At 48.1% G+C, this 15,694-nt stretch overlaps 1 protein-coding gene across 2 annotated transcripts in view; it reads right to left on the bottom strand.

Annotated features, from left to right (window-relative positions):
* Positions 1-2,251: 2,251 nt before the first annotated feature.
* LOC109377783 (SLAM family member 5-like) overlaps positions 2,252-15,694 on the bottom strand; it is a 62,151-nt gene continuing 48,708 nt past the window's right edge. Inside the window, exons 7-9 of one of the 2 annotated variants that reach the window (XR_002122933.1) lie at positions 7,737-8,102; positions 3,977-4,270; positions 2,252-2,362 (exon numbers count right to left, since the gene is read on the bottom strand). Coding sequence is in view for 1 of the 2 variants with exons in the window: in XM_019634247.1 (XP_019489792.1) it covers positions 5,869-6,854; positions 7,737-7,821 (1,071 nt within the window). In the remaining variant the exon portion in view is untranslated. Of the gene's footprint in view, positions 2,363-3,976; positions 4,271-5,296; positions 6,855-7,736; positions 8,103-15,694 lie in introns of those variants that run through there. The other variant, XM_019634247.1, reaches the window with a different exon arrangement.

The following is a 15,694-nucleotide window of genomic DNA, read 5'->3' as shown; positions in this document are numbered from 1 at the left end:
TTACTTACTTGTCATTCTCCCCTCCCCCAACCTAGAACGGATATTCTACGAGGCCAAGGATTTTTGTTGTTTTGTTGGATTCTGGAGCCCAGATCAGAATCAGAGAACACAGCAGACGCTCAGTATATATTTGCTGGGCGGATTTGTGAGTCTCCTTGATGCTCTCGCTGCAGAAGTGCTTTGAAGAACCGTACAGCACCGATGAATGCGATGTATTATTACTGGAACCCTCACTTTATGAAAGAAGAAACCGAAGCACAGAGAGTCAACTTGTCTTCTGGGCGGATCAGTGAGTCGGGACCAGGGCTGGTCTCACACTCACGTCTCCAGCGTCTGCTTCTTCATGCCGGCCCCACCTCTCTTCTGTGCCATCTCCCTGTGTCCGGGGAAGGAATCCATTCTCCCCAAGGGCAGGGCTTCAGACAGGGCTGACTCGCTGCGTCAGATGTCGCCTGATTTGTTGGTGTGCCCCAAAGCCATGCATAGCTCCCCTCTTGTGCGTCTCTGGTAGGGGGACTGCGGTTTGGGTCACGAGGAACTATTTTCTTTCTTTCTTTTTTTTTTTTTTAAAGCTGAGCCATCCTGCTACCTGTTGGCAGCTCAGCGGCTACTCATCTCGGGCTGGACTCGAACTGCTGTTGCTCAGAGCTCAAACTCTTGAGCGAGCTCTTAACCAACTGAGCCACTCGGCCGGCCCCTCGAGGAACTATTTTCTGAGTCCCCTGAGGTCCAGGTCAGGTGCGGACATACTCAGAGGAGCTGAGATGGCAAGTCACAATGTGACCGGCACTGAGGCAGTTGGGGGCAATGCCCAGGACACCGGAATGGGAGTGGGAACACCTCGGTGTGCCTTGAGCTTGCCATGGTTCTCTGTTAAGTCCCAGTGTTCCTTCCGGGTCTCACTGTCCCCAACAATAACCCACTGGGACCGGGCCAGGGGGTTTCTAAGGTCCTGATTTTCCGTGCTCAGCGATCCAAGAGTTGCCCCCCCTCTCATGAAATCAAAGGATGGGTGAGGAGGGGACACACCACTGGCTATTCCTGGGAGAGCAGACGGCGGCCCTACTTGCTACCTGTGCTCATTCATAGCCCAGAAGTTCTCAGAGGGCGGGACTAGCAGTCTCAGCATCACTTAGGAACTTGTCACTTAGGAACTTGTCACTTAGGAACTTCATAACCCAGTGAATCAGAAACTCTGAGAGTGGCCCATTGGACCTTGTTTTCACCAAGCTCTCCAGGTGTTTCTGATGGGAGCTGGGCTTGAGAACCCTTGCATCTGGGAAGTGCCTTAAGTGTCCTCTCCTCCGGCTGTCCTGTCCCCCCACCCCCACCCCCACAGGATCACCCATCAGCAACCACAGCACCAACATTCAGCCAGGGGCCAGCAGCCGCATGAGATGCTCTCCCCGGGGGATCTCACCAGTGGGAGCAACACTGCCTTTACCCAAAGCAGGTGGGAGGGAGAGAGGGACTACAGGCGGGGAGGAAGATGGGGCCTTGTGCTGCTCCTCGGGTCCCTGTCTGCAGGCCCCGCTAGTGTCCCTACTTTTACTGCCTTGGGTCTCACATAAACAGCAGGGTCCCACCAGAAACCTGGTCATTTACACTTTTGCCCGCCCCCCCCCCCCCAGGATCTGTTGAAACTGTGGACGTACAAGTGAGGGGCCCTCCCCTTGTGTCTCGGCTACCACCATGCCGTGGGCACCAGGTACAGCGACTATATTGTCCAAAGCAAGAACGGGGCCCAGAGCCTGATGGGGAGCAGAGTGCCCTCGGCCTCCTGGGACGCTCGGCCTCTGACCTGCTTCGTCCCCTTAGACCCACCTGTTGCAGAGGCATGATCTCCGTGTAGAGAATGGCAGGGCTGTTGGCCACGCCAGACTGTGGGGCAGCAGAGTCCTCTGTGGCAAGGGCTCGGGGGGCTTCTGCTGGGCCCGGCACAGTGGGCAGGAGGGTGGACACACCTGTACACAACAGGTGCTCAGTGAGAGAGTGTGGATGGAGGTGACCCCTCGTCAGCCCCAGCTGAGGGTGGCCGTTGGTCCTGCGCCGTAAGCTCAGGTCTCAGAGGCCTGCGCCACCCCTGCCGTCCACCGCCCTTCCTTTCTGGGCACGCACAGGGCTCCACCCTCAGCACTGCTGTTCTGGGCCTCTGACCAGAATGATCCACGGTCCAGGCCAGTGCGCCGCTAGCTGCCCACTGTCCCGCCAGTCCTGCCCCCTCCCGGGGCCCTCCCCCAGCACGTGCCTTTGCAGGTCAACCTCTTCTTCCTCATCCAGATCCACATTCCGGCCACCAGGCTCACCACCACCAGAGCTGCGGGAAGGATGCCTCCCCAAAGCCACTTGCTCTGAGAAGAACCTGGGATCAAAGGCTGGTGTCACCTCACCTCAGTCAGGCCTGCTGGGCAGGCAGGGGTGGGGGGACCACCCTGGCCTGCACCCCAGATGTTCATCCACTTTCAAGTTCCTTCTGCCAGGCTGTTTGTCCCATGTCTGCACAGGAGCCTGAGGCCCCTGCTAGCTGGACACGCCATTGCTCATTCCCTCAGTTTGCCGCCTTTTCTCCTCTCAGGCTCCCAGAAGAGAACGACATTGCAAGAGGGAGAGGGGATGGAAGAACCCGGAATCCCAGACCTCAGACGAGTTCTGCTCTCTGGCATGTCTTTCTCACGCCATCACGAGGAAACTCCTATGCATCCCTCAAGGCCCAACTCTGGTGCTCCTTTCTGTGCCGCCTTCCTAACTCCTGCAGCAGTTAATCCCTTTCTTTTTTTTTTTTTTGTCCATGAACCACATACTTTTGCCTCAACTTCAGCACTTAACAGGCAGCTTTATATTTAGAAGTTGTCTGCTCCTGGCCTTTGAGCTGTTTTCTAATAATTGTTGTATGGCATGTGTCATACACGGTTTTGACAGCCCTACATGGATGACTTATTTTACTGCTCAAAACAGCCCTGTCAGGTAGATAAAATTATTGTCCATGTTTCAGAAACGTTCCAAAAGCTAAATAAGGTGCCCAGGGTCACCTGGCCAGGACAGGCGGTGCCACTGCAGTCTAAGGTCCTGAGGCAGGGTATTTGTCACTTCCCCTCACTGCCCTCCCGCCCAGCACACAGTAGGCACTCTGTCCCGTGTGACAGTTGAACCAGCACCCAGTAGGCACTCTGTCCCGTGTGTCAGTTGAATGGTAAGTGGCTGAGTAAGGAGATGACAAGGAAGAGACTGTTCAGACAAGAGCCCCTGAGGAAGCAGAGCTCAGGGTCATGGGTGGCTGGGCTGTGGAACTGCTAATCACACTTCCTGTTTACATCCCTGGTCCCTGCTCTGCAGGGGACCTGCTACTGTAGGAAACCAGGGCCTCAGGCCCCTTTGTGGGGGCTCCCACCCCAATGTGCCTGGAGGAATCCCTCTGTGCAGCAACGGGGGTCCTTAGGCTGATGGGGAAATGTGGGCACTGGCTGCAGTGACTGACCGCAGTGCTGACACTGCTCTCAGGAGGCCTGAACTGTGGTTTACAAACTCAGAGGTGGTAACCATCCTCAGACGGGGTGTGTCTGGCATGCAGCACAACGCAGGGATCCGTCCGCCCCAACCTGCCATGCCTGCAGAGCCCATCCAGGGACGGCCGTGTCTGGGGGCCACGGGCACTCCAGGGCTGACGGCTCTGCAGGACCCCTTCCCCTGCTTGGTTCCTGCCTCATTCAGCCTCCCAGGCTCCTGGACGCTGGGAAGGGGGACACACGTGCCAGCCCCACTTTACGTCGCGGGTGATGCTGTCGTCTCTATGTGTTGGCCCAATTTATGGGCTTGCAGGTTTGAAGACTCTAATGAGGGTGGGGACCTCTGGTTGTACCCCAGGAACTGTTTGGAAGTGTTCTTCAGTCTCCCCATTTCCTGAGTCCTCCTCCCTCCCACCCCAGCCCTGTTCTCTGCTAGCCCATTTCCCCCACCCTTTCCCACGGATCACACTCACCCCTCGGTGGACAGATGCTCCCCAGCTGGACGGTGGTATTCTTCTCATCCACGGGGCTGCGGACCACACAGGTGAGGTGGCCATTCGACTGGCTCCAGGGCAGGCTCAGGCTTAGATTCCTGGAGCTGGAGGCTGACCTCAGGGTCCCTCTCTGCTCTAGCTCTCTGGGGAGGCTCAGCCAGGTCACTGTCAGGGTCTCCGTGGTCCCTGGGGTCTCACACTCCAGGCTGACGTTGCACCAGCCTGATGTGCTGGATACTGAATGAATCTGAATGTGGGGGTGGGGGATGGGCTCTGGGGTAAAAGGGACAAAAGAGAACTGAGCTCCAGGAGTGGAGGCCCACAGAAGGATGTCACCCACTCCTATACCTGATGCCCTGCGTGAGGTTTCTACATATAGGCCTGGGGAAGGGACCTACTCCCCAGGGCCCCTGGGTTCTGACTTCCAGCCCAGGATGCCTGAGGCCCTCTCTTGTTCAGGTGAGTGTAGATGATTATGTATGATGTCTATGATAATTATACATTTGCATATGGTAATCATGTAGATTGTCCCATAACAAACACAACATGGGAGGGCTTGGGACTACAGTGGAGAAACGTGTTGAAGCTCTTGTTTTGTTCAGAGAAAAAAAATACTGATTATCTTTATGTGTTGAAGGAAAAGCTTAAGTTTAGTACTTGGTTGGAAGAAATACAAGGTTGTATAACTTCCAAAGTACTAGAGAAGATAACTGTATTATTAATCAAACAAAAGCCGAAAAAAATTGGTAAATTCAAAGAAAACAGTAAATAAGGTGTCGGGAGTTGGTTAATACACGTAAAAACTTGAAATGCAATTGAGCATGATATCCGCCTATTCAAAAGTCAACACTTGTGTGACGTAAACCCAGAGATATGCTATTTACGTTGCCTAATGAAACAGAGAGATTAAAAAGAAAGATGGAGGGCTGGCCAAGTGGCGCGTTGGTTAAGAGCTGGCTTGGGACGCCAGAGGGCCCCGGTTCAGATCCCACATATGAGGGCCAGTGACACTGCCCTCCACAGCTAAGATGCTGAACAACAGCTCAACCTGGAGCTGGGCTGCTGTGAGTCACTGGCAATAGCGTAGGCTGCAGTGGGTTGCCATGAGGTACCGTGAGTGGCCGGCAGCTGGCGTGAGCTGGCGTGAGCTGCTGTGAGAGGCTGTCCAATGGCCAGTGAGCATCTGCCTCACCCGGGAAGAGCGCAATGATAATACCAACTTGGGCCAGTGAAGCAACTTCCTCCACAACTAGACTGAAGAACCAAAGGACAGCAACTTGTCTGTTCCCCTCCACCAATTCCCCACTAAAATCTTAAAAATAAATAAATAAAATATACATATTGCTTAAATTTAAGCGGTTAAAGGAGGGCTTCCTGGAGATTCCTGGGAGCGGTAGAAAACACTGAACGATGCCAAGGACAGCAGGGCACAACCCTGTTCTCACGTGGCGAAGAGACCACACACAGATAATTCTAGTGCGAGGCAGAGAGGCACATGGACCTTAAAGAATTCAGAAACAGAATTTTGAGGCTTCAGAATGGAAACACTCATTTGATAGGGATCAGAAAAGCCTTGATTTAGGATAGGGCAGTTCTGAAAACCACGAGGTAAGGAGGGAGACAGGCTGTGCCTGGGGACAGCGTACTCTGTGAGGAGCCTGGCTGGAAAGAGCAGTCTCTGGTGGAGGGTCTCTAATGCCCAGGGGAATACTCAGTTCCACAGGCGAGTACTCAGTTGTACAGGCAAGTACTCAGTTATACAGGTGAGTACTCAATTGTACAGGGGAGTACTCAGTTGTACAGGTGAGTACTCAGTTCCACAGGCGAGTACTCAGTTGTACAGGTGAGTCCTCAGTTCCACAGGTGAGTCCTCAGTTCTGCAGGCAATGGGGAGGAGCCAGTGCTGCAGGATTGAATTTGGGCGCTGAGAGGTGGTCAGGGAAGGGAAGCCAGCTAGTGGCACTTCTATTATCTGGCACCTCCTGCTCCAACCTTGTTTTTGATGATGTCAGCCACTGGTTACAGGGGAAGCACACGGCCTTGCCAGTCACAGTGTGCTGTTGCCCTGGGCAGTGACCCTTCCAGGGGGTTGTGACCCAAGCCCATAAAACCCTTTTCTGGAATTTTCCATGTGGAGTGGGCCAGGGAAGTCCCTTGCTCTCTGGTTGGGTGGGTCCTGCAGCTGCACAAGGCCACGTCCCCTGCTGTGTGGAGAAGCCCAGGAGAATCAAGCTGACAGGAAAGAGAGACACACTGAGGCAAAGAGGAGAGACCACATGGCCCCACAGAGAGCAGTGTGCTGGTTCCCTGGAGCACGAGGGCCAGGGGAACGCTTCAGCCCGAGTCCTTCCAGGGGTGCAAGTCTCTACAGGGCAAACCCTCTGTACTGACCGAGGGTGAGCAGGGTTCCATCTCTTGCTGCCGGACGAGACAGGATGAGCGTGCATTAGGATGATGCTACTCAGAAGACTGTGCAAGGACCTCGTCAGCCGAGGAGGACAAAAACACGACCAGGAGCCAGGAGCCGGGGCCAGCAAGCAGCTGGTACCCCACACACCCACCCCTGTCACAGGCTGGAAACTCCTCTTGGATACTCCAGCCCCGTTCTTCTTAGAAGCTCTCCCCCCTCCCGTGTTGGAGCTCCCCCCCAACCCTGCTCCCACTAGGGGAGGTGTGGGAGGTGGACATTCCCTGGAGAGCCACCAGCGTATGTCAAGGACAGAAAGGGCCCGGTGACGTGACACGTAGCAATTCTGGAGCCTGGCACCTGAGGACAAGTGCTGGACCATGAGGCTGGAGAGGCAGCTAAGGACCAGGTCCTGTGTGGGTTGGAACTTTCTTCCCGAGGCCATAGATCCTGTGGGGCAGTGGGACAGGCAATGTTGTTTTCAAGCAGGATAATGACAGGAAGAGCACAGCATTTGGAAAAGATCAGCGGCATGGAGGGTGACTTGGAAGAGGAAGGTGGCCTGACACAGGGAGGCCAGTCAGCAGCAGGGAGGTCACAGGCTACTGTGACCACCCAAGCAGAGGTGACGGGGTGGAGGCGGAGAGGACACTGGGGTGGGGTGGGGAGCACTGGCAGTTGGCTACCCCGGGCTCTGTGCCCTCTCCTCCCTGTTCCTGCTTACGCCCCTGCACTGGGCTTCTTGGGGGAGGGTGTGGGCTTCTCACTGGCCTGGGAGCGCCAGGGGACAGGGGCTGGGTCTCCTGCATTTTCCACTTGCGTCTACGACAGAACTTTGTCCTGAGACCTCCCTAGCGGGACTTCAGGTCAAGCGGTCCAAGCATTTTACCTACTGACTAGTTCTGACATGCGATCTCCTCCTTAATGTCTTTCCTTCATCTTTTTTGATGTTTAGTTTCATTGTTTTGGTTTTGCCGACTTTTTGGGGTCGCTTAAGAATTTTTAAATCACTTTTTGAACCAATCAATTAAGGACATTTCTGATATAATTGTGTGTTTCTAATAATCAGTTTTGTAGTATTTTGTGATTGAAGAAAGATTTTCCTCCTTTTGGGTAGCTCCCCTGCCCATCCATTTCATGTGCATTTGATTCCTTTTAAAATTTAAGCTAATTTTCCCTAAGATGTAATCTTTAAAAATTAATTTTATTTTTACAGCATCAGAAGGGACACAAAAACCCGTAAAAATAGTTTGTTTGCTTTTTTTAAACCTGATTTCTGGCTAACTTACGTGGCTGTTGGGATGCCCAGTTGGGGGTGGCCCCACACCTTACCATATACACAGAGTCTAAATGGTTCCTCCTGGGCCTTTCCTGAGTGGAACTTGACTTTCGCTGTGTATAATCCACCCATTTCCATAGTGAGGTTCCTGATGGTCAAGAAGGCCTTCTCTGTTAGCTCGAATCTGGACTTGTACTGTTTTTCGAAGTCGTACCAATCGGGATTACTGGGGTGTCCAGGCTTCCAGGACACCAGCAACTGGTTTTTGTCATCCTCAGAATCCCAAGTCCACTCAATCTCTCGGACGTCAGGATGCAAGGACGAGCGCAGCGGCAGTTGGACAGACTCCCCCACAGTCCTGTTCAATGTGCAGGAAGAGCCAGCGTCCCTGCCTTTTTGGGAACTTGGCCAAGGAAGAGCTGAAAGTGGGGGAGACAGAACAAATGTTACACTGCATCTACTACTGGCTTTCACATCACACTGAGGTCATTCATAAAGAGAGAGCTGTCTCCATTTTTTTGTTTTGTTTTTGGTTATCTCCATTTTTACAGACAAGGAGACACAGCTGCAGAGGGGATTTTTTAAGCGTTTCCTACAACATGGCTGTTTTGATTCAAGCACGTTCTGTCGCTCTCCCAGATTCAAACACTTTCCTGTTCTTGCAGCTGGCACCAAACATGGCCTTTTGTCCAATTTCAGGAAAAAGAAAATGAAACTATTAAAGCTGGGAAGAAATCAGCCCATTTCCCGATATGTCTTGTAAACTAGAGGAAGTCATTTCAGCTTCCTCTGCTCCATTATTTCCTTCCTCACCCCACGGCAGTGTGGCTTCTGAAATTGCTCTTGATTGGATCACGAGTAACCCCCTAAAATTAACAAGTCCAATTGTCACTAGTTAGTTCTAGTCTCACAGGACCGTTTCGTGGCATCTCACATGTGACTACTTTCTTGTCATCATTCCCTGAACAATACAGTATAACAACGATTTAATAGCATTTACATGGTATTAGGCATTATAAGTAATGTAGAGATGACTGCAAGTACACGGGAGGGTGTGTGTAGGTTCTATTCAAACACTACATCGTTTTATAGTAGAGACTTGAGCATCAGTGGATGATGGTGGCTGTGGGGATCCTGGAACCAACCGCCTAGAAACACCGATGGACGGCTGCACACAATTTATTTACCCATTTGTTCATTGTTGGACATTTGGGTTGTCTACACCTTTTAGCTATTATGAATAATTCTGTTGGAAACATTTGTGTACAAGTTTCTGTGTGAACATACGGTTTATTTTCTCTTGGATAGAGACCCAGGAGTGAAACTTCTGGGTCATATGATGACTCAAAGTTTAACTGTGTGAGGAATTACCTGTTTTCCACAGTGACTACACCATTTTTCATTCCTGTTTATCCACATCTTTACCAATACCTGTTATTTTCCATTTTATTTCACCAAATCCATCCTAGTGGGTGTGAAGTGGTATCTCATTTTGGTTTTGATATGCATTTCCTTAATGTCCAATGATGTTAAACACCATTTCATTCACTTGTCGGTCATTTGTATATCTTCTTTGGAGAAAGGTCTATTCAGGTCATTTCCCCATTAAAAAAAATTGTGTTATTTGTCTTTTGTTGAGTTGTAAGTGGTCTTTATATATTCTGTATACTAGACCCTTAGCAGACATGATTTGCCAATATTTTCTCATATCCTGTAGGATGTCTTTCGACAGTCTTGATAATATATTTTGATGCACAAAGGTTTTTAATTTGGATGAAGTCTAACTGATCTATTTGTTTGTTCTTCATGCTTTTGATGTCAAATCTAAGAATCCTTTGTCTACTCTGAGGTCATGAAGATTTACCTCAGGTTTTCTTCTAATGGTTTTATAGTCTCAGCTCTTACATTTATTTGTTGATTCATTTTGAGTTTATTATCACACAGTTGACCCTTATACAACATGGGTTTGAACTGCATGGATCCACTTATACACGCGTTTTTTTTCACTAAATACTGTAAATGTATTTTCCCTTCCTGATGGTTTTTAATACATTTTTTTCTGTAGCTTACTTTTGTAAGAATCCAGTAAATAATACATTATAAATAATAATAAATTAGACAAAATACGTGTTAATCGGCTGTTTATGTTATTGGTGAGGCTGTAGTCAACAGTAAGCTACTAGGAGTTAAGTTTTGCGGAAGTCAAATATTATATGCAGATTTTCAACTGCACAGGGGCATCAGTGCCCCCTAACCCCTGTGTTGTTCAAGGGTCAACTGTATATGACATTAGGTAGGGGTCCAACTTCATTCTTTTTCATGTGGCTTTCCTGCTGTCTTCAGCACCTTTGTTGGAAAGGTAGTGTTTTCCCCCATGGAATGATCTTGACATTCTTGTTGAAAAATAAAGTGGTGATAAACGTTGCTCTTAGTAATATTTTTTGGATGTGTCTTCTCGGGCAAGGGAAACAAAAGAAAAAATAAACACATGAGAGCACAGCAAACTAAAAAATTTTTGCACAGTGAAGAAAACCATCAACAAAACCAAAAGACAACCTACTGAATGGGAGAAGATAGTCAACAATGATACATTCAATGAGGTTAAAATCCAAAAAATATAAAGAACACATACAACCTAACACCAAAAGGACAAACAATCTGATTAAAATAGAGCAGAGGACCTGAATAGACATTTCTGCCAAGAGGACAAGATGGCCAAGAGACACATGACAAGATGCTCAACGTCCGTCACTCAACACCAGGGAAATGCAACGGATCTGTGCCCCGCCTTGAGGACACATGCAAATGCACATCCATATAATTTTCCCTTGCAAACTTTCAAGGAACTAAAATATAATGATATGTCATATCCTTTCAATGTTTTAAAAATTATTCTTTAAAAATAAAGGACAAGCGCTCACTAGTTAAGTCAACTGAGGTTCTTAATAAAAACGAGTTTATCACGATCCCAGCACTGGCTGAATCTGCTTTCATCCAAGATGTGTTGACAGGAAAGGAGTTTTGTGTTGTCACAGTTTAAGGGACAGAATGGACATTGTGGCTACAGCCACTGGACTCGGCCCCGTCCCTGCTCTCCCTCGTCACGTGAGACTCCACACAGGTACGGCTGCTCTACGTCTCCTTAGATTAGATAAGGCGGATGTCTGCTTGGGCAAAGGAAGAACAGATGCATCTCCTTCTCTAAGGGACTTCCTGACCTCAGTGGTTGTTGGGCAACCAATAACTCAAGCACGCGAGGCAGAGTTGACTTCCTGTGTATCCCTCCCTCTGCCACCTACGCAGCTCTCTGACTATGATGGCAGATGCTACAATGGAGGGCAGTGCAGGTGCTCTGAGAGCACAGAGGGGCCAGCCTAGAGTTAATTGCATCTCCAGAAACAAGCCCAGAAGGACTCCCTATACTGCTCACTCATCCTGACCAGGAAATGGTAGCATTTGTTGAGCAGAAAAAGGAAAGAGAACTCAGATGGGGGAAGAGACTAAGAGAGTAGCTCTGTCTCTAGAGAAAAAATGCAAATGGATAATTTTCCACAGGCTGAGGTAGGAAGAGAGGGACAGAAGTTGTGAGAGAAGAGTAACTTCTTTTAAATAATAAAAGTTCCTTTATCCCCTTGATTAGGAGGTCAGAGGTCTGTGTGGGGCTGTGGGTGGGTGGTTGGGGCTTAGAGCAGTGACAGCAATGCATCTCAGTGTCTGAGACAGAACGTGGCTTGGAGCTGTTACAATCCTAATGTGCTACTTCTCAGAGAAGTTAATTGGCTTCTCTTAATTAGCTTTGGTTTCCTCAAAGCTGAAACCCAGGCAATATCATCTTTTTAATGGGGCTGACATATAAAGCCAGATTTCCCAATTATGTCACAGTACCTGGTGCTTAGCAGGAGATCTTCCACTGTATTGGCCCTTCCAGCCTCACTTTCCTTCCCAGCCCCACAGATAACATGTAGCGTGTGATGCTGAAATGAGATAATGTATGTAATATTCCTAGTATAGACCTTGCTCAACACATGTTTATTCCTGTCTTGTCTTCTAACCAAGTCCTTTTCACCTTTTAGGCTATCCAGCCAATATTGCCTACCTAAGGCAGTCATTGTCACCACCTGAATGTTGTCACTTGCCTAGATGCAATTTACCCTCTTATAGGGTTCCAATTTTTTCATTATTATAACTAGACCAAAATGAATTTGTGCATAAGCTTTTTCTACATGAAGATTTTTTCCCTTGGGGTTAAATCCCAGAAGTGGAATTACCAAGGAAAAGGCACAAACATTTTAAATATTTAAATATTTCTGAGGCATCCAGAGAACCACCAAGAAGCTTTCTATGTATTTAAAAGCCTGTCAGTGGAGTTTCTGGTCAAGATGGCAGAGTAGGTAAATGCTGTGCTCACCTCCTCTCAAAACCACATCAAAACTACAACTAAACCACAGAACAACGATATTGAGAATTTCCTGAAGTCTAGCTGAACAGAAGTCCTATACCTAAGGACATATAGAAGAAGCCACCTCGAGACTGGGAGGAGGGGCAGAGACTTGGAATGGGTTGGTCCCATACCTGCGTGTGACCATTAAATATCGGGAGGGATATTTTGGCTGCAGAGGTTTCCCAGAGGAGTGAGGGGTCCCAGCCCCACACCAGGCTCCACAGCTCAGGGTTCCAGTGCTGGGGAGAGAAGTCCCCGCAACTCTGGCTGTGAAAACCAGCGGAGATTGAGCCAGAGGGCAGCTGCAATCCTAGCTGCTCCTCTTAAAGGGTCTGTGCACAGACTTAACCACTGACGACTGATTTGCTCTGAGCTCCAGTGCGAGGGCAGCGGCTTGAAAGCTGCCAGGGACATATGGGGAGGAACTGAGATGTCTGACCTCAGGGCTAGAGTTGGAGGAGCAGCCTACTCCCAGACAGAAGTTCTGGCACAAGGATTATTGCTGATTTGATGTTGATTCCCTGTAATGTATTCTTCATTTCAGTGACTCTATTTCTTCATTTCTGATTTGTTTTATGTTTTCTATCTCCATTTTTATGTTCCCTGTCTCTTTGTTGAATTTCTCACGGAGATCATTGAGCATCCTATTAACCAGTGTTTTGAACTCTGAATCTAGTACATTGCTTGTCTCCATTTTGTTTAGTTCTTTTTCTGGAGCTTTGTTCTGTTTTTTTTTTTATTTGGGACATGTTTCTTTGTCTCTCCATTTTTGCTGCCTCTCTGTGTTTGTGTCTATGTATTAGGTAAAGCTGCTATGTCTCCCAGTCTTAAGATTCTCTCTTTGTCTTTAACCTTTGGCATTTTAATTATGATGTGTCTTGGTGTGGGCCTGTTTGGGTTCATCTTGTTTGGGACTCTTGGCACTTCCTGGGTGTGTATGTATATTTCCATGGCCATGTTAGGGGAATTTTCTGTTGTTATTACATCAAATAAGTTTTGAATTCCTTGCTCGCTCTCTCCTCCTTCTGGTACCCCTATGGTGTGAATGTTGGTAAGCTTGATGTTGTCCCAGAGGCCCCTTTCAATATCCTCAATCCTTTGGATTTTGTTTTCATTTTTCTCTTGTATTTGGGGGCTTTCTACTACCTTATCTTCCAAATTGCTTAAAAGCAGCAAGAGAAGAGCAGTTTGTTATCTACAAGGGAGCTCCCTTATGACTGTCAGCTGATTTCTCAACGGAAACTTTGCAGGCCAGGAGTGATGAAATGTTTAGTGATGAAAAGCAAGGACCTACAACCAAGATTCTTCTACCTAGAGAAGCTATCATTTAGAATCTAAGGACAGATAAAGAGCTTCCTGGATGAGAAAAAGCCAGAGGAGTTATCAGCACCAAACCAGTATTACAGATCTTAGAAAGATTTCTGTAAGAAAAAGAAGACAAAATAAAGATGAAAAATTTGAAGGATAAAATGGCAATAACTATATATCTATTAACAATTAATTTAAATGTAAATGGCTTACATACTCCAATCAAAAGACACAGGATGGCTGACTGGATAAGAAACAAGACCCTTACATATGGTGCCAAAAGAGACCTAAACACCGACTGAAAGATACACACAGACGGAAAGTAAAGGGATGGAAAAAGATATTTCATGAAAATGGAAATGAGAAAAAAAATCTGGAGTAGCAATAGTTACACCAGACAAAAGAGACTTTAAACCAAATGCTATAACAAGAGACAAAGTAAGACTCAGGAATCCCACTTCTGGGTATTTATCTGAAGAAACCCAGAACACTACTTTGAGGGGACATGTGTATCCATATGTTCATTGCAGCATTATTTACAAGCTGTGGAGACAGTCTGGGTGTCCATCAATGGAAGAATGGATAAAGAAGAGGTGATATATATATATATATATATATATATATATATATATATATATATATATATATATATATATATATATATCAGTCATAAAAAAGAATGAAATCTTACCATTTGCAACAACATGGATGGACCTAGAGGATATTATGCTGAGTGAAATAAGTCAGAGTGAGAAAGCCAAATACTGTATGAATTCACTTATATGTGGAATCTAAAAACCAAAATAGACAAACAGAACAAATAAACTCATAGATACAGAGAACATTTTGATGGTTGCTGGATGGGGAGGCTGGGAGGGGTGGGTGAAGGGGGAGGGGATTAAGAAGCACAAACTGGCAATGACACAATAGTCACGGGAAGTAAAGTACAGAATGGGAATATCGTCAGTGGTATTGCAATAACTATGTATGGTGTCAGATGGGTACTGGATTTATCAGGGTGATCACTTTGTAAGTTACATGAATGTCTAATCACTGTGCTCTATAACTGAAACTAATATAAGTCAACTGCAATAAAAAAATATATACAAAAAAAAGAAGGCTGTCAGTAATATACGAGAATGCCTGTCAGACTGTCCAACTGCCATACCAAGTAGTCACATTAAAAAAAACAACTATTAATTTGATAGGCAAAATGATATTCAGTTTTGTTCATTTGCATTTTTTTTTATACCTGTAGGACAGTATCTTTCCCACTCATTTATCTTATCGCTGTTTCTTTATGCTCAATCTGTTCACATCCTTTTCTCATTTGTCAACAATGGCGGTAGTGTTTATTGATTTGTAAGGGAAAGTGACTTTTTTCAAAGGCTCTACAATGGTCACCCTCCCGCAGGAGGTGGAGGGGTGTGGGGGCCTTTGGAAAGTCTGAAGTTTCTGTTACCACAACCACCTCAGCTTCCGAGGAAACCTTTTCTGTTTTTAAACTGCCAGATTAGGATAAAGCTGTCAATCATGAAACAAGGAAACACCACTGTTTTTCCTTTTACGGTATGTCTTTGTAAGTTTTTACTCACAAATATATGACAGTACGTCCAAGAGTAACCTGTGTTCCCATGTCCGACACTGGTTAGAAGATGCGCTATTTAACCTCCCAAACAACAGCTCGGGTTAGGTGTTATTCTGTCCGTGTTACAGGGGAGGGAATTGAAGCTCAGAAGGTAAAGCCGCTTTCCAGGGTACAGACCAGAATATATACTCGGCCCAGCTCTTATGGCCAATCCGCTGGGACCGGAATGTGTGCCTCAGTGGGTCTGGCTGGAGAGCTCAGCCCCTCTGTCCACGCGGGGAGTTTGCAGGACCCAGGGCGTCAGGCCAGCAGGTCAGAGCTGGGGAGCAGCAGGCAGCATCCTCACCTGAGCCCGCCGCTCGCAGAGCTTGCAAACAGCCTGGAACCGCACAAAAGGCCGGGGCCGCCGGGACCGCGAGCGAGGGTCCCACTTCCCCGCCCCTGTCCCCCTGCAGCCGGCGCCCAGCGCTGCTGTCCCTAAAGGCAGGCGGCGGGGCTGTCCTGGCCCCTCAGTCCCCACACGTGCCCTCCGCGGCCTGGGAGGGGGGACTGGGCGCGGGGAAGGGCCCCAGGGGGCGGGGACTTGTGACAAATGACCCGCTGGGAGCGAGCGGCGGCTGTGAAGGGGCAGCAGCTGCGCCCACCAGGGCGGGGCAGCCGAGGTTTGGTGGCGA

This window comes from Hipposideros armiger, unplaced genomic scaffold (genome assembly GCF_001890085.2).
Source record: "Hipposideros armiger isolate ML-2016 unplaced genomic scaffold, ASM189008v1 scaffold_1553, whole genome shotgun sequence".
Lineage (NCBI taxonomy): Eukaryota > Metazoa > Chordata > Mammalia > Chiroptera > Hipposideridae > Hipposideros > Hipposideros armiger.
This window is presented reverse-complemented; position numbering and strand designations above follow the sequence as displayed.